This window comes from Giraffa tippelskirchi, chromosome 8 (assembly GCF_054371585.1).
Source record: "Giraffa tippelskirchi isolate mGirTip1 chromosome 8, T2T-mGirTip1v1.2.pri, whole genome shotgun sequence".
NCBI lineage: Eukaryota > Metazoa > Chordata > Mammalia > Artiodactyla > Giraffidae > Giraffa > Giraffa tippelskirchi.
The window spans coordinates 154342794-154360851 of record NC_137282.1 but is presented as its reverse complement, the minus strand read 5'-3'; the positions used below and the strand labels follow the sequence as shown (position 1 = coordinate 154360851).

General features: G+C 46.5%; 1 protein-coding gene across 41 annotated transcripts in view; it reads left to right on the top strand.

Moving 5' to 3' along the window:
• Window positions 1-18058, top strand: part of JARID2 (jumonji and AT-rich interaction domain containing 2) — a 258888-nt gene that overhangs the window by 186491 nt on the left and 54339 nt on the right. For 39 of the 41 annotated variants that reach the window (XM_081518181.1, XM_081518197.1, XM_081518213.1 and 36 more), the window contains one exon: window positions 14731-14900. In XM_081518181.1, the coding sequence (XP_081374307.1) occupies window positions 14731-14900 (170 nt within the window). Of the gene's footprint in view, window positions 1-4574; window positions 4712-14730; window positions 14901-18058 lie in introns of all 41 variants that reach the window. The other 2 variants (XM_081518203.1, XM_081518218.1) reach the window with 1 other exon arrangement.

Sequence of the window (18058 nt, the reverse complement as noted above, 5' to 3'; positions counted from 1 at the left end):
GTGTTGACAGTTCCTTTTATTTACTATTGGAGGTTTCTGTTGCCATCTGTTAAATTCTCTCTACTCAGGCACGCCCCCCACCCCCAATTTTCCCAATTAATTAGGATCATATAGAAACTTTGGATTCTCTCCATTTCTTTCCCTCCTTCTCTACTGTCTGTTCACCACCCTTCTCTTTTGTGGCACCATATGGAGAAAATGAGTGGAACCTGGCCTCGTGGAGGCCTTGTGACAGCACCTGGGACAGCAGGCAAACCTGTGGCCTTCTTGGAGGAGATGAGCCGCACTGAAGGCAGCTGCCCTGTGGCTGCATTGTTTCCTGTTTACAGACAGGAAAATGGGCTCGAGCAGGAAGGATTCATGAAGGGCTTAATTGAACAGGAAGTCTTTCAGTCCTTTGGAGTTGCTGAAGTGATGCATACAGCTTGGGTGTTTATCTTGAGTCCTGTCTGAGGGGTTGGACTTTCCTCTGGTTGTTTCCTGGAGCTCAGTGGGAATCAGAATTTGTCAGGGTACTTGAATGTCCCAGATGGAAAGGGGATAACTAGTCTTCAACACCACCCGGTGAAGGGAAGGGCTTGTTTGGATTTCTGCATACCCCCGATCTCGATCTCGCCTCTTGGGGTTTCTGCTGCTGGCTTTGCTCAAATCCTTCGAAAGCCCTTTGAGCTGCTTTTATAGCATCTCAGCAAATACAAATATAACATCTCTGGAAAGGCATGATAAGTCTTTCATTTTATTAACAGCAGGTTGTGTTTGTTAAATAGATATAAGATGACATACTTGATGACAAGGCTCCTGTGAGTCTGACTTTTCCCCTCTTGGAGAAATTTTGTGATAGAAGTGCGATCTAGTCGGAAGACAGTCGCTAGACTCCTGTAAGGATACATGTGAGCCACACACGTTTGATGGGCCTGTGTGTCCTGCAGACGTTTGAGCATCTGCTTGTCATCTGCCGCCACCCACAGGCATGACCCTTACCACCCAGTGCCCCCTGACTTCAGGTGCAGCGCCAGTGGGCTTCTGTCCTGCAGAGTCGGTCTGCGACTCCCAGGTGGCTGGCAAGGAAGAACTGAGGTCGGCTTTTATTCTGGAAAGGGGCGTCGTAGGCCCCAGGGTGGGTGTTAGGACTGCGGATGAGCGAGTCTCATGTCTGGGTTGGAAGGTGTGAATCGGCCTCTCTTCCCCCAGCCTGCCTGGCTTAAGAGGTCGCTCGTTGGGTTTGAAACGGCAGTGCCGTTCGGAAGTGCTGCTTCCTGACCCGCTGTGGCCACCTTGCGCGGCCCTGAGCATTGGTAGAATTCAGCGTTTGTTCGGGGTATTCTGAGCCTTGTTAGAAGGGAAAGTGAGCTCTGTGCCATGGCTCCATTTTACCTTCTTTGAGTTGATACAGTTTCCTGGGTGGTTGTTGAAGCTTCTGTGCCACTGTTGTGTCTGTGTGTCCCTCAGATGCTGAGTCTGCGATGCTGTCAGCTCCTGTTTCTCACTGGGAGAGAACACGCCGCAACTCCAGGGTTACAAAGCGCCGGGGCCTGGGGTGGGGAGGACAGTGGCTCTTACATTCATTAGTGGCTGAGAGATTCTTGCATTACGGTCGCATTTTCTATGATAAGGCTGCTGTCATAAATCCTGCACTTCTCTTACATTCAGAAAGAGACTGTGTGGGCTGCAGCACGTCACTTCATCACACAACAAACTTTCCTCGACACTCTGGTTGGTGAAAGCTTAAGGAACACCCATACTTGGAAAATTACACGTGATTATGTTTCAGCCTGCTAAATAAATTTCTGTCAGAACCCCAGAATGAAGCCTATAAGACCCACAATACATTACTTTAGTTTTGCCATTTATTACTTTTCTGAGTGGTAAAAATCACTTTTAGAGGAGGGAACATATTTCAGAAAACAGTCCGCTGGACTTTAGCCCTAGATGTATATTCAGTATATAAAATGTTGGATTGTGAGTTCCTACATATTTTCTATATTCAAGCAAGGAACTTGAGTTGTAAGTGAGTTGTTGGGTGAAAGGGTATTGCTAACATTGTTTTTCTCTTACTTTTCTATAAACAGTGACTGGTTTCTTAGCCTGCTGTTAGATTTTAGTGCAAGTACTAAACGTTGGTTAATGCCAGGCTTGTCATAAATCTGCAAAAGTCCAAATTCCCTTTTCAGAGTTGAGCCCAGACCTGGGTCTGAAGACTCTCTACTGCCATCTGTTGGTGCATGTGAGTCGCTGCATGGGATTTCCAGCGGGAGGGGAAGTTGTCCAGAATCCGTTTTCTATTTGCCATCCTTTAAATAAAGCAGATCCCTGTCCAAGAGGCAGAGGATGTGTGAAGCTGAAGGAAGCCTACTCTGTGTCTTTCAGGGACTAGTTAAGAGCTCTGAGCACTGCTTTTGTGCTCTGGTTTATTATGTGCTGATGGAGTGTCCAGCCTCACCCCGTTTGCAGCTCCATGGAGAATCTTTCTGGTGGGAGGTTTCCTTGGGATTGACTTTTCAGTTATACTGCTAGGACTCTGCTGGATTCTGTTGTTTAATGAATGAACTGTGTAGCATTGCAGGATGAATTTCTGAGGGTATTTTTGCTTTCTCCTTCAAAGAAGAAGTAAAACATGATTCCTGCCTCACAGAGTCATTCAGCCTCCCCTCCCCAGCTGTCATCTCTGCCGGGACCCGAGGAGCGTTCTGGTAGTTTGCAGCTGGATATTGAGTAACCTAAAATTGAGAAACAGTTCGGTTTTTTTTTTTGGTTGTTGAAATAGTACTTTTAAAAAGAGTTGGCAGTCCCACCTCGAAACAGAACAGAAAGGCAGATCTGTGTTTCAGTTGGCTCTTTGAGGCTTTTACAACTGACCACGCTTCAAATAATTCGTTTGCCCCCTGTAACTGTAATACAGTAGTGTATCAGGAATTTCTTTGGCCAGATCCTGGCTGGGTTAAGACTTTGAACATCCTTGTGTTGGTCTTCTGACTAGTGTTTATCCTTTTCTTACTTTTGCTGTAAAGATACAGTTTTTGCTCAAGACTGCCCTGAACAGGACAGACTGTGGAGAAGAGCATTTGCAGCGCTTGCATCCCGGGTTAGGAGTTGGGTCCCTGAGAAAGCGAGGGTTAGGCCGCCTGAGGGTGGTGAAACCCGTGGCTTTCCATTGGTGGTAAAGTGTAGCACGTGTGACATTTGTGACTGACAGAACAAAAGGGCTTCGTTGCCGCTTTAATTGTTGATTAATGTTGATCCCTCTCAAATTTGACATGGTTGCTTTCGAGAGCACAAAAGAAGTCAGTGTCAAATATTTTCTTGATCATGACAGAGTCAAGATTTCCAGGCAGCCTTGGTTCTTTGACATTTGAGGTTGCCGCATCAGACTAAAAAAAACCCCAAACCTGTAATTGCATCATTTTATTAATGGGATCAAATGCGGGCCTGCATATTCCTTTTCATACCATTTGTGTGGGCTCCCAGCCTTATGTACCCAAGTAATGTTTTGCTTGGGAAGACGCTGTATCTTGTAATTATTTATTCTCCTTTCCCTCCTCTGACCTTTCCCCCCTGAACTAAAGAGAACGAAGGCTCACTTTTCTCTCTGATGCCTGATTTTTGAGAGGGTGCGGTGTTTGTGAGCATCTGGAGTGTCTTCCTACGTGGTAGTGGTTTGGGTTTGCAGTCCATGTCTTCTCCTTGGTCTGGCCTTTGGGGTAGAGGTGATGCATATACTTAGGAGTAGTTAGGTTAGCCTTCCTGAGGGTGTCTCAGGGTTCGGAAGGAAGTTCATGTGTTTTCCTGAATGAGTGATACACTCCTAATTGGGAGGACTGGGCCTTAGGAAAGCAGAGTGTAGATAGTAGTGTTGTTACTAGTTTAAGGGAGTTATGGAACAACTTTTGGCATTGTGCCATCTTTTGGGGGGGGGGCATCTATATTTAAAATTTTATACTGCCTTCTAAAGTGCAAGCCAGTATACATATCTCAAGATCTGAAAGTTACCATGTTTGCTGTTTTGCCTGACAACTTAGTTAAGAAGTAGGTGCTAACAGTCTTTAGCAGCACAGGCATTTTTGGAAATGTAGGTTTGTATTTCCCACTTGGCACAGGCAGAAGATCAGAACTTGTCACCTAGAATTATGAAATCACAGATGCAAGAGGATTTATTACAGGAATTACTATATTCACGTTTTAGAGAGGAGGTCAGAGAAGACTGGAGCTAGAAAGACCCTTAGTGGCTCCTTTTCCTGGGAGGTCTGTCCCCTCACCCCCTTGTTCCGTTCCCCCCAGCAAGGAAGTAGAGGTTTATCTTGCTCAAGGTCACAAGTTGACCTGAACCAAAGCAGCTCAGGTTTTCTGATACCACGGGTCTTTTTCTTGGACCACTCTGACCAAGCAGACGTTTTAAAGATTCATCTCGAAGGAGATTTCAACCAAAAACAAGTTTCTTTAGGTAAATCAGGTTCAATAGCAAATTTTTACTCTAAATAGCTGCTTGTGTAATTTAATTAAGACAAGTGCTGCAAATATTTAACTTCCTGCGGTTTTTAGTGTAAACAAACGATTTCATCTGTTTCTGTGTGAAGCAGGGCTCCTGAGCCAGTATAACACGATCTCCAGAAGTACCAGAAAGCAGGCATTCCAGGTAGCAAACCTTCTCTGGGAGCCGCCGACCTCCCTCGACTGTTGCTGAGACAGAGCACATCCCGGGAGACAAATCCCCCTTGTAAGTGTGGGGCGGGGGATGTGAGTGCAGAGGGATGGAGCCAGTGGTTTTTGAGTTTTCTCTGACTTGGTCTGTGCTAGCCTCCGGGTGCACTTGAGGATGTGTTTATTTTCTCTTTACTATACAGGATGTTTACAGCCATCCTGTGTGGTGTGCCCACAACTGCACTCGAATTTGAATTTGGTGGGCAGGCTGCCCTGGGCAAGGGGATATCCCCTGCCCGACCCCCCACAGTCTCCACCACACGTACACACTCAGCCACACCCACCCACCCTTGTTTCTTTGACTGGCTGCCAGGTCTGTAGTGTGTGTGTGTGTGTGTGTGTGTGTGTGTGTGTGTGTGTGTGTGTGTGTGTGTGTGTGTGTGTGTGTGTGTGTGTCTGGGGGTACAATAGAGTGGGTACTTGTTTTGGGGATAGAAACACTGGAATTTTTTTTTTTTTTGAATAGGCCTTTCAGCGAGTTGGCAAGGCTTCAGGACCAGCTCCCACACTGCCACAAAGAGCCTGGCTATGCTGGTCACTCTGCATTTGCCAGACATAGCATGGCGTCTTTTTTGAATGAATGCACAGCCTCCCCTCCCACCCAGGCCTGGCTCTTTGTTTAGAATTGGGATGTAATCTAAATAATTGGATTTACCAGCTTACATTTTTAATATTGGAAAATTAAGTTAATACGATGGTCTTTGGCACACACGGCCCTCCTTGAGGACCAGCTGGGCATCGCTCTAGACCTAGTCCCCCCTGCTCTCTGCCTTGTCCAGCTGAGTTGTGCGCATACCCTCATCCTCCTTGGGTTTGTAAACCATCAGAAATCCTGCTCAGAAATGGGATTTAATTAACCTAGAAATTGCTGTTGTGCCATATTTAGGGCTGCCCTAGAGATTGAGTGTAGATAGCAGTAAGCTGGTTAACTCTGTGCTGTGGATAACCCCAGAGGAGACTTGGAGATGATGCGTCCCTGTTCCTTCTCCCACCCCCCTCCCCGGGGCCACTGATGGCAGGCTGCCCTGGAAGCTTCTCAGTGCAGGATTTGGGAGGGGGCAGAAGGAGGCACCGGCAGAGTGTTATAAAACAATGTTTGGCACAGGACTTTGTCGGCTATCAGTGGGTTTCTTTATAAGCTTTGCCTTGCAATTTATTTGTGAACTTTGAAAATAATGATAGTGTTTATTTTGGTCTGCTGCTTTATTCCCATAAAGGTGCAATTTTTTTTTCACCTAAACATGAAATCTGTTTGTTGATTTATTTGGGTCAAATTTTAAGTGACCAAGCATAACATTCTTTGGGCTGTTGACCCCATGCCAACTAATCCCACATCAGAGAAGGATTCTTCTGTGTCGCTTGGGGCATGGAAGAGAAAAGAGAAAGATGATGGCCCCTCTGTTCCCTCCCGCAGCTCATCAAAAAGTACAAACAGCCTGTGATGAGTGGTGGTCCCATGTGCAGGGGTGTATGGCAGGACCTTCCACCTGGGCCAGGAGATTGTGACCTGAGGTCAGCTGTGCTGTGTGTGGATGTATGGAGTGCAGAGGCATGCCTTGGGGTGGAATGGTACCTTGTAACACAGGTACAAGTTGGCAGCCAGGACCTGATCTCCATCGGCTTTTGTAGACGATGCTCCTAAAGGGCAAGTTGCTTTGTAAGTTCTTAGTAAGCAGTGGCAGTGGTTGTGATCAAAACTGTGGCTGCATCACCAGATCCTTATGAAACCGGAATAGTGAGACTGAGTCTTGTGGACTTTGGTGGCTTCCCTGATAGCTCAGTTGGTAAAGAATCCACCTGCAATGTGGGAGACCTAGGTTTGATCCCTGCGTTGGGAAGATCCTCTGGAGAAGAGAAAGGCTACCCACTCTAGTATTCTGACCTGGAGAATTCCATGGACCGTATAGTCCATGGGGTCGCAAAGAGTCGGGCATGACTGAGCGACTTTCACTTTGGTAGCTGTATCCTGGGATGGCCAATAACTTTACTGGCGACAGCACCACAGGCCTCTCCTTTAGCTCTTGGGTCTGTTTCACATCCAACCGACTTATCTCCCCGCCCCTCTGGACTGCCCTGCAGTCTGACCCTCTGATCAGAAATGAGTGTAATTCCTGGAGAATGCATGAGTTGAGCGTAGCGGTGTTCCTTCCCTCCCTCTCAGCACCTTCGGAAAGCTTGCCCTCAACACAGAGCAGCCCTATACATGCAGAAATAGGCCATAAGGGGGTGACTGTAGGCGAGCCCGCTCTGTAGGCCCTCGAAAGGTTGAGGTCATGGGGAACGTGCCACTTGAGAGTGGCTCAGTCTCTCCGAGGAGGTGACTTCTGAACAGAGACATGGGAAACGTGACTTGGTAAAACGCAGCAGACGGGAATGTTCCCCTCGCTGGATTATGGGAAGAAGCCAGCCCTGGTGAGATAAAAGGGAAGAACATTCCAGCTGGAGGAAGCAAGGGCCCCTGGGAATCTGGGAGGTTTATTTCTGCATGGAGCGACACTCTGGGGTATCAGATCAGTAAAGCAATTTTCACTTCAACACATTTTCCCCCTTCCCTTTTGGGGCATGTTTGCTTAAATGAGATTCTTATCAGCAGGGCTGAACCTTGTCATGACTGGGTTGCCATGGGGGCCCCTGTACCCAGGATCTTCTAGAGAAGGGACACCCCAGATGGCCTTAACCACGACGGGGGTTTCAGATAGCAAGCTCCGTGTTTTCTGAGCTTGCTGTCTGAAGTGTGTAGTCCTTTGTTTCACTTACCCACATGTATGCCATGAAGGTAAGGAACAGCGATGATTTGATCCAAAACCACTTCTGTTCGCTCACCGTCTCTGCCCATCGAATCTGGATTTTAACACATTGTAAATGTTTATCCATATATGCATGTATCTACACGTTTCTTCCTCAGTTGCTTTGCTGCTTTGGCTTGCTGGCGGGTTTGACCTTCCTGGCATGGAGGAGTTTTCTGTAAGGAAAATTCCTTCCTTGATGAGTTAATAAAATATCAACACAGAAGTGAGTCTTGCTCCACTTGACACACCTGCGGTTTGTGTGGGGGACAGATGCCCTCTGTTTTCTCTGCATTCTGGCTCTTCATGCATTATCAGTGGGCAGTAAGGACCATCCTGGCTAAACTTTAGCCTGAAAGTCTCTGGAGGTCCCACGTTCTGTTGTTTTCTTCCCCGGGGCCCCAGGAACCCTATTCTGTCTCCAGCCCCACCCCCTGGATGGCTCTGAACTCCCTTAGTTCAACCTATAATTTTTTTTTCCCCCTGTGTTTTGGCTGCACTGGGTCTTTGATGCTGTGTGCAGGCTTTCTCTAGTTGCAGCAAGTGGCACTGCCCTCTAGTTGGGGTACACAGGCTTCTCCTTGTGATTTCTCTTATTCTGGAGCCCGGGCTCTCGGCACGCAGGCTCTGGTTGGTAGTTGCATCACACGGGCTGGGTTGCCCCACGGCGTGTGGACTCTTCCCAGACTAGGGATCGAACCCACGTTCCCTGCATTGGCAGGACTCTTAACCACTGGACCAGCAGGGATGCCCCAACCTAAATTTTCATTTTAATGTGTTTTTTCACCTTAGTAATGAAATGAAAGGTATTCTTTGTCAAAATGTCACCTGGTGGAGGGGTGGGTGAGTGGGTGCCACCTTGCTGTCATGCCCAGCTGCTGAGTGCCGGCCCTCCTGGAGCCTCACCGCCTTTGGTGGGGGTCTCATCCTGCCTGCCCTCTCCTGCACCCCAGCCTCCTCCTTCCCACAACACCCCCGGAGGCAGATAATGTCATTCAGCACATCTGTACCTCACTACCCCTGTTTCTGTGCTGATTTTAGTAACATCCACTCATTTCCTGGTATCAGACGTTCTGGAATGAATCACCTATCCTGCAAACATGGCCACGTGGCTAAGAGTGCTTCCTCCATGGGTTTGTCCTCTGAGTTGTGTCATTCAAACTCTCTTGTCCCGTGGAGCCCGCAAAGCAAAGTCACACCTTTGTTAATCCCCAGGGACTCTGCACACAAAGCCGAACCACAGACCCGCCCTTTCTGGGAAGCAGGGATTCTTCTGGCCTCTTTAAACAAGATATTGGTTTGTCTTGTTCTTTAGTTCCTGCTTTCATCTGGATCTCACAAATGCTTAATCACTTGGGAGCTTGGCTTATTCCTCTGAGGGGTAATTTATTTTACTGCTGCTTTTTAATCTCTCATGCCCTTATTTTTCATAGCCTCCCTGAGAAAGTCATCAGGCAAAAAGTGTTTTTTATTTGAACAGCAGTCAGCGCATTTATCTTTGAGGTTCTGAAATTGTAGAATGTTCTGCTGTGTCCCGCTCTGTCATCTCTGTTTGCGTGTTGGTTTTTCATTCAGGCTGGGCTGGCTTCTCTTAATAATGTGTGGTATTTGTCGTTGCTGACTTTTGAAAAAGCAATAAACACTGAACATCCTGTTCATGTGCAGGTGGTATTTCTGTAAAGCCCCTTTAATCCGCTAAGAGTGAGTTGTGTCCATTTAAGTGAAGATGTACACATCATAAAATGGCCAATTACAACCCCTTTCAGCAGGAAAGCATGACGGATTTTCTTTTCACATGATGGGAAGGTTGGAGGAGAGGAGGAGCTTGTCAGAAGAGGAGGTAGTTCTCTTGGGCTCAGTCCTTCCCGAGGATGCCAGGGCCTGGAGAGGGTGTAGCTTGTTGAACTGCTGTCTAGTTTCCTGTAGCCTCTCCTTTCTCCGAAGTGATGCTGCTGAAGGCACAGGCTGCTTGCTGCCTGGTGCCAGGGAGTTGAATGTAGCAACTGAGTGAGCGGTGAGCACATTCAAGTGGTTGAACAGAGTGATGTCTGTTGAATAAATTTGAGCTTGTAGTTTATGTCTTTCATTTTTCCTCTATAGTAATAATCTTACAAAAATATCCATTTGTAAAAGACAGAAAATCTAAAGTGAGTGAGAGTTCAGTTCAATCGCTCAGTCGTGTCCGACTCTTTGCGACCCCATGAATCGCAGCATGCCAGGCCTCCCTGTCCATCACCAACTCCTGGAGTTTACCCAAACTCATGTCCATCGAGTCAGTGATGCCATCCAGCCATCATCCTCTGTTGTCCCCTTCTCCTCCTGCCCCCAATCCTTCCCAGCATCAGGGTTTTTTCCAATGAGTCAATTCTTCACATGAGGTGGCCAAAGTATTGGAGTTTCAGCTTCAACATCAGTCCTTCCAATGAACACCCAGGACTGATCTCCTTTAGGATGGACTGGTTGGATCTCTTTGCAGTCCAAGGGACTCTCAAGAGTCTTCTGCAACACCACAGTTCAAAAGCATCAATTCTTTAGCGCTCAGATTTCTTCACAGTCCAACTCTGCCGAAGTCCCACTCCAGCTGGTCCAGGGGCCCCCAAGGGATGAACGACGTCAGCGAAAGGAAAGAAAGGAGACAGAGATTTTGGTGGCCCAAGGACCAATGGTCCAAGGACAAAATCTTTATTGCTTTTAGTTTCTACTTATATAGCACATGTTCTTCTACGTAATGACTTAAAATATTTTTCCGTTCAGATCAACATTCCCTGATTCTAAGATGTGTTAAAAGTTTTTTCCTAGTCCTTTGTCACATTTTGGTTACATGTTTACCCTGAAACCTATTTTTATCCTACTAAAACATAGTCTATGAATCATATTATTCCATCTACTTATTCTGTACAGCCTGCTACTACAGCAAATACAGCGTCTTGCTTCAATGAATAAGTACTATAGCGGTGTCTAAGGGCAAAAGTTTCTCATAGTACAGCCGGTGTCAGAGGTGGTTTGTTTACCATCTACCCACATAACACAAGGCTATTTCTGGCAGGGACAAGTCTTTTGCAGTTTACCTAGAAACTATTTACAATACAATTCATGTATTTCTTTTCCGTTTATGCTTAGATTCTGAGGGGAAAAGGCAATTGGCTTAGTTTCTGTAATTTTCCCTGATACATGACCCAAGTTTTCCAGTCATCAATAACAATCGCCTCATGAGGCCAGATCACCATAGGCTTAGGGCTTGTTTTCCAAATGATCATGGCCTTATTCCCTGGCTGAGTGTTAGGGACCCACCAGTCAGGGGCCTCAGTAGGTTTAATCATTTTTGGAATGTTTCTCTGGGGCACGGGATCATTTTTCTTTTTCCTGGACTCTCACGACCTCATCATGGAAGCCCCTGCAACTCCGGCCATCAGAGAATGAAACAGAGTTAGCCACAACAAAAGCATAGAAACAGGAAGGAGGGAAGGTTCTGATCCAGGAGAGAAACCACTTTGCAGTTTCTTCTTGAGTGGTGCTGTGACCTTGTCATACAGCAGTAGTTCCAGAACGGCTCCCAACACACCTCTCACATCCATAAATGACTACTGGAAAAACCATAGCCTTGACTAGACGGACCTTTGTTGGCAAAGTAATGTCTCTGCTTTTTAATATGCTGTCTAGGTTGGTCATAACTTGCCTTCCAAGGAGTAAGCATCTTTTAATTTCATGGCTGCAATCACCATCTGCAGTGATTTTGGAGCCCCCCAAAATAAAGTCTGACACTGTTTCCACTGTTTCCCCATCCATTTCCCATAAAGTGATGGGACCAGATGCCATGATCTTAGTTTTCTGAACGTTGAGCTTTAAGCCAACTTTTTCACTCTCCTCTTTCACTTTCATCAAGAGGCTCTTTAGTTCTTCTTCACTTTCTGCCATAAAGGTGGTATCATTTGCATATCTGAGGTTATTGATATTTCCCCCGGCAATCTTGATTCCAGCTTGTGCTTCTTCCAGCCCAGCGTTTTCTCATGATGTACTCTGCATAGAAGTTAAATAAGCAGGGTGACAATATACAGCCTTGACGTACTCCTTTTCCTATTTGGAACCAGTCTGTTGTTCCATATCCAGTTGTAACTGTTGCTTCCTGACCTGCATACAGGTTTCTCAAGAGACAGGTCAGGTGGTCTGGTATCCCCATCTCTTTCAGAATTTTCCACAGTTTATTGTGATCCACACAGTCAAAGGCTTTGGCATAGTCAATAAAGCAGAAATAGATGTTTTTCTGGAACTCTCTTGCTTTTTCAGTGATACAGTGAATGTTGGCAATTTGATCTCTGGTTCCTCTGCCTTTTCTAAAACCAGCTTGAACATCTGGAAGTTCACGGTTCACATATTGCTGAAGCCTGGCTTGGTGAATTTCGAGCATTACTTTACTAGCATGTGAGATGAGTGCAATTGTGCGGTAGTTTGAGCATTCTTTGGCATTGCCTTTCTTAGGGATTGGAATGAAAACTGACCTTTTCTAGTCCTGTGGCCACTGCTGAGTTGTCCAAATTTGCTGGCATATTGAGTGCGGCACTTTCACAGCGTCATCTTTGAGGATTTGAAATAGCTCAGCTGGAATTCCATCACCTCCACTAGCTTTGTTCGTAGTGATGCTTTCTAAGGCCCGCTTGACTTCATGTTCCAGGATGTCTGGCTCTAGGTGAGTGATTGCACCATCGTGATTATCTGGGTCATGGAAGATCTTTTTTGTACAGTTCTTATGTGTATTCTTGCCACCTCTTCTTAATATCCTCTGCTTCTTTTAGGTCCATACCATTTCTGTCCTTCATCAAGCCCATCTTTGCATCAAATGTTCCCTTGGTATCTCTAATTTTCTTGAAGTGAGGGAGAACCAAATGCAAATTGGATTCTTATCTCAGTTTGAGAAATAGCTCTTCTCTGATTTTGGAATGAACTTTAGACGTAGTATCATTTTATTTATAAATACTGATATTTCCTTTCGCATTTCTAAGAGACAGGGTTTTCCCATTTTCCGCATAACTACAACATTATACTAGGAACAAAACCCCCCACAGTTCCTTTATTTTGTCACATATCCAATAAATGCATTCTCCACCCCCAAAAGAAACAGCTCTCAAGTCTCTGAAGCAGTCACTCTTGCCCCTATCTGATCCTTCTGGAAGGTCAGTCCTCTGGCTTGGTGACTTTCCCAGAACTCACTTCTGTTCACTCACCTTGTGGATAGTCTGCTACCCCCAAAATTTTCCTCTTTGTTTCTCCATCACACAGGAGGAATAGGGGCATTGTTTTATTCCCTCAACTGTTTATAACGTTAGGAATTTCTGTTAAAGGCATTTAGCTTTCCACGAATACTGTGTTCTGTAGTTATTTCCCTCTGGTTATTCCTAGGTTCTGAAGTGCTTTTGTTTAGCTGTGATGTTTGTAGATTTTAAAGGCAGAGGCTTGTTGCCCAGTCAGTAAGCAGCGGGCATGCTTGCTATCTTCCTTTTGATCAAGTGTCACTTCGTGTTGGGGAGATGACCTATCCAGGGGTGTTTTTAGCATGTGGTAAGAGAGGCAGGGGTTGATTCTGGGCAGGACACGGGAGGTTAAGCTTAAAGGAGATAATTTTTTACATAGTAGAAAATGTGTGTGTGTGGCTTGGTTGAATACTAGAGTGCTAACTTAAAATGTTAGGGTATTTTGTGCATCAGCAGTTGAAGATGCTCTGCTTACTATTTTATATAAGTCCAGCAATAGTTAAGGGAAGTTGTGTGTGCTTTAGAATTATAAACACATGTACTCAGAGCAGCCTTGAGTTGAGGTGGCTTTATCAGTCCCGCACAGTGGGTTTGAGCAGATCTACTTAAAGCCCCGTGCCATAGGGCTGCTTTGGGTTCTTGTTGTCTTCCCCTGGTCTCAAAGACTATTTCTTGAGCATGTTTATGAGTAGGCCCAGAGGGGTGGTTTAAAGCGGGACACATACAGGTTCACACCCTCGGTGGTGCTTACTTTCCATTAGGCATTGAGGTCTTGAAAATTCAAGGAAAAGCTAATAGGCAATTTATGATAAAGGTCAAAGCAGTTATACAGAGGGTAAAAGTCATCAGGTAGAGAAAGGAAAATTAACTTTAGGAAAGAAGTAAAGAAACCTTTGCAAGGTTCACTAGGATTCAAACTAATAGATTGTCTGGCATGTAAGGGGCTAATGGTGGCAGTAGTTGTCAGAGACATAAGAGATGTGGGTATGATCCCTGAGTTAGTTAGGAAGATCTCCTGGAGGAGGGCATGGCAACCCACTCCAGTATTCTTGCCTGGAGAATCTCCATGGACACAGGAGCCTATTGGGCTATATAGTCCACAGGATCGCAAAGAGTCAGACAGGACTGAAGCAACTTGGCATGCACACACGCATGCATGCTGACTTGTAAAATTGTGTAAGTGAACGAGATTGAAGCTGTGATTTGTATACACCAAGTGGAGGAATTAGGGAGTTGGTGTCTATGTAGGATGGTAATAGGGAAGAGGCCTGAAGATAGGTTAAAGACAGTTTTTTGAATCCCTCAGGACTTTCTGTGCAGGCAGAAGGTAACCCATGATTTGGCTGTGAATGACGGGTTTTGAATAGACTAGGAAAGTAGATTCCCGCCTCCCCCCCACCCCCCACCCCCCACCCCCCCACCGTATTATATGCTTTAATTAGTGTAGTTGAATTTATGTGGCTGAATTGGAGTCTCAAGAGCCTAGAGGTGGGGAGAGCTATTTCCTCTGGGGTGTAAGACCAGGTCAGTGACAGACCAAAGTGGGCGGAGTGCCCTTACCCGGTATGAAGGACGCTGTGCATGTGTTTGTGACAGTGTCCTGTTAGAGCTCAGACTGCTAAGTAAATGTGGCAGGTGGTATACAAAAAGCACGAAAGCTGTTAATCCCATAACATCTAATACAGCGTGCTGGTTTTGAAATACCCAGGCACACATGTGGTTTGCACAGGCATGCCCTTGTGTGCACACATACACACATGATCGTGGTGTATATTATATATCGGTTTAGAAAACACAGCCTTTTAAGCAAATTTATTGCCCTTTAAAGCAGGCTTGTGGTTTATGAGAGTGTGAGAGATATACAGAACCTTAATTAGAAACAAAGAATTTGGTTGAAATAAAGAGTCTTTCTTCCCTTTTGTGTCATGATATTGTTGCTGCACGTAGATCTATATCTTCCTATCTCTGCTTAATTTCTTTTTAATTTTCTCTTGCTCTTCCAGGCCCAGGTTGCAAGCACAAAGGAAGTTTGCTCAATCCCAGCCGAACAGTCCCAGCACAACTCCAGTCAAGATAGTGGAGCCATTGCTGCCCCCTCCAGCTACTCAAATTTCTGACCTCTCTAAAAGGAAGCCTAAGACAGAAGATTTTCTTACCTTTCTCTGCCTTCGAGGTAAGACTGTGTTGCCAGTTTGAGGGGGGCAGCCTGGTTGAAATAAAAAGGGACAAGGCTACCCCCAGGTGTTGACGTTGACTTTGGTCTCTGTGCTGCACACCTACGATTTCCCAGCCTGGTTGAAGTGTAAACTGAGGGGTCCCACCAAGAACGTGCTTGAATCTTCCTTCTCTCTTTTTTTTTTAATTGTATTTATTTATTTGGCTGCGCTGGGTCTTCGTTGTGGCATATGAGATCTACTTTCCGGATCAGGGATTGAACTGAGGCCCCCTGCATTGGGAGCATGGGGTCTTAGCCACTGGAGCACCAGGGAAGTCCCTCCTCTGACTCTTGAATTGCCTTTTTTTGTCTTCTTAGCACACAATGTCACATTGTATAGGTTCACATTTTTATAATTTATTTTCCCCGACATCCATTTAGTACCTCTGTCACCCCACTATCACACACATGCTTTTGCTAACTCAGCTTTCTGTTTCGTAATATGTATTGTTATTGGTGGGTTGGTTGTGGATGGCTGTGAAGTCCCTTTTCCTTTTGTGTCCTGAGGTCTGGGAATAAGGCATGCTATGGGAGGGCTTACTCCCTCCCCTCGCCACACTGCTTGGGGAGAAATAGCAGTAGAACCTTCTAAGTGTAGGTAAGGGTGGAAATACGTACAAGTGGTACTGATAGACAAGAGAGCACGGTGAGGATGCAGTTTTGTAATGAAGAATGGGTTTGGGTTTACATGGCCTCATTTTGGGAACGTGTTTACTCCAGGAGCAATGTGAGAGGAGAACACAGGATGGGGAAGGAGGTTGCGGAGTCTCCATTTCAGGCAAGAGTATCATAGGAGGGAATTCTTCTCTTTATCCTGCTGGGGGTGCAGCATTTCAGTCTGTCCTTTGATGGTGCTCAGGTTGGTCACTGAAGGGGGAGTCTGGCAGGCTTTTTCACTGTAAGTGGACCCTTGGCAGCTTTTGGAGTTCATATGTATTTCATTGGGAGACTCCTTGAAACTCTCTATTTCATTTCTCATCAGACTTGATATACTCATTTTTTGGTGTCTGTGTGGACTCGTTTCCTGTTTTGTTCAGAAGGTTGTAATCTGTTACTCTTCTTTATTTTGATATTTTGTTGTCCCAGATCCCATCAGTGGAGCCCCTGCAAGCTGGCACCCTTGCCCTTTGACATTTCCCTGAGATCCTTCCATCCTGGCTCCCTGGCACGGCAGAGAGCCCCGGGCTCATCTCACATATCCCCTCCCTCAGGGCTGCATGGGCCATTTCTCCAAGGTGCCCTGTTTACTTTAAGGAACAGCTACTCCTCTCAAGTTGGGATCTGGACCTGAGGTGTGCTCATAGCCATTGGAGGGAAATGCATTGTGTGTGTGTGTGTGCGCTTCCCTGGTGGCTCGGCTGGTAAAGAATCCGCCTGCGATGCGGGAGACCTGGGTTCGATCCCTGGGTTGGGAAGATGCACTGGAGCAGGGATAGGCTACCCACTCCAGTATTCTTGGGCTTCTCTGGTGGCTCAGCTGGTAAAGAATCTGCCTGCAATGCGGGAGACCTGGGTTCGATCCCTGGGTTGGGAAGATCCCCTGGAGGAGGGCCTGGCAACCCACTCTCAGTATTCTGGCCTGGAGAATCCCCATGGACAGAGGAGCCTGGCGGGCTGCAGTCCACGGGGTTGCAAAGAGTCGGACATGACTGAGTGACTAAGTACTTGTGCATGTGTGCAAGGGCATGTATGTGCACATGTACACACATGCTCATTAAGTATATATATGTGTCTCTAGGTCTGTTAAAATCCATGAGTGAGCACCAGTACCTCCAGTTTTAGTTCAGAACCAAAGGGTTCATTTTGGTTTTCTCTTTTCCATATTAAACTTGGAGAAAGCTGGCTCCTATTATATCCACAAATTACTTATTAACCCATTTTTTTCCAGTGTGCCCCACGTCCCATCTCTGCCGCCACCCTCCCCACGGAGCCCTCCTGATTTCACTTGGCTCCAGCCCCATGAGTGTGCTACCCCATGTGTGAACACGTCTTCACCCTGTTGTGGCTCACACAACCCAGACCGGCTTCTCTGGTTGTTCTTCATCCCCACCCCACCCTCTCACACCAGTTAGCTTTCGGACTGAATTGTTGGCCAAGGGAAGATAAAGGGCCAGGGTTTTTGTTGGACATTACAGGCTATTGATAGTCCTGGAGACTCTCAGGACATACATGAGGAGGGTAACTGTGTTCTGGTGTGGACCACTTGGCCCTCACAAAGGGGAGGTGGGGTGGTGGGGCCTCCTGCCAGCATCTCCCTTGGGTTTGACATGGCTGCTCGCGGATGGAGCCTAGTGATCCTGAGTGTTGAGGGGGAAGATGGAAAGGATGCTGTAAAAGCCCAGCAGGAAAGAGGTGCAGGATTGGCTGGGAAGGGTGATACGAAGAGGAGAGGCGAGGGTGACCAGCAGGGGGTGAGGCTGCTGTGGCGTGGTGTCATTGGTGATGGAGGGTGAATGGGACCAGGTGCTTAGGAGGAGGAGTTTGAGCCAAAGGGATCTTTGAGGGGTCAGCAGTGCCATCAGCAACCAGGTGGCTCAGGTCACTAATTAAAGCTCTGCTTCCGTAGGACTCTTCCGCTGTATCTTTAATGTCACTGGCGCCAAATTTACCCTGGAGCCATGCCTGAACTCTTTCCTTTCCTACAGGAAGATTCACTGATCTTGTTCTGTTCAGTTCAGTTCAGTTGCTCAGTCGTGTCTGACTCTTTGCAACCCCATGGACTGTAGCACGCCAGGCCTCCCTGTCCATCACCAACTCCCAGAGCTTACTCATGTCCATCACGTTGGCGATGCCATCCAACCATCTCATGCTCTGTCATCCCCTTCTCCTCCCGCCATCAATCTTTCCCAGAATCAGGGTCTTTTCCAGTGAGCCAATCCTTTGCATCATGTGGCCAGAGTATTGGAGTTTCAGCTTCAACATCAGTCCTTGTTCTATTAGGATGTCAGAAAACTGCTCTGCTGATCATGGGATTTAGTTATGAACGTTTTTACCGATGGAGTGGGTGTGACTTGTTTTTGGAAAGGAATTTCTGCGTGCAGTGTGTACCTATCTATGCACAATTTTGTAAAATCATTTTCTGTAATTTTGGCGATTGGAAGAGGACCTTGCTCAGA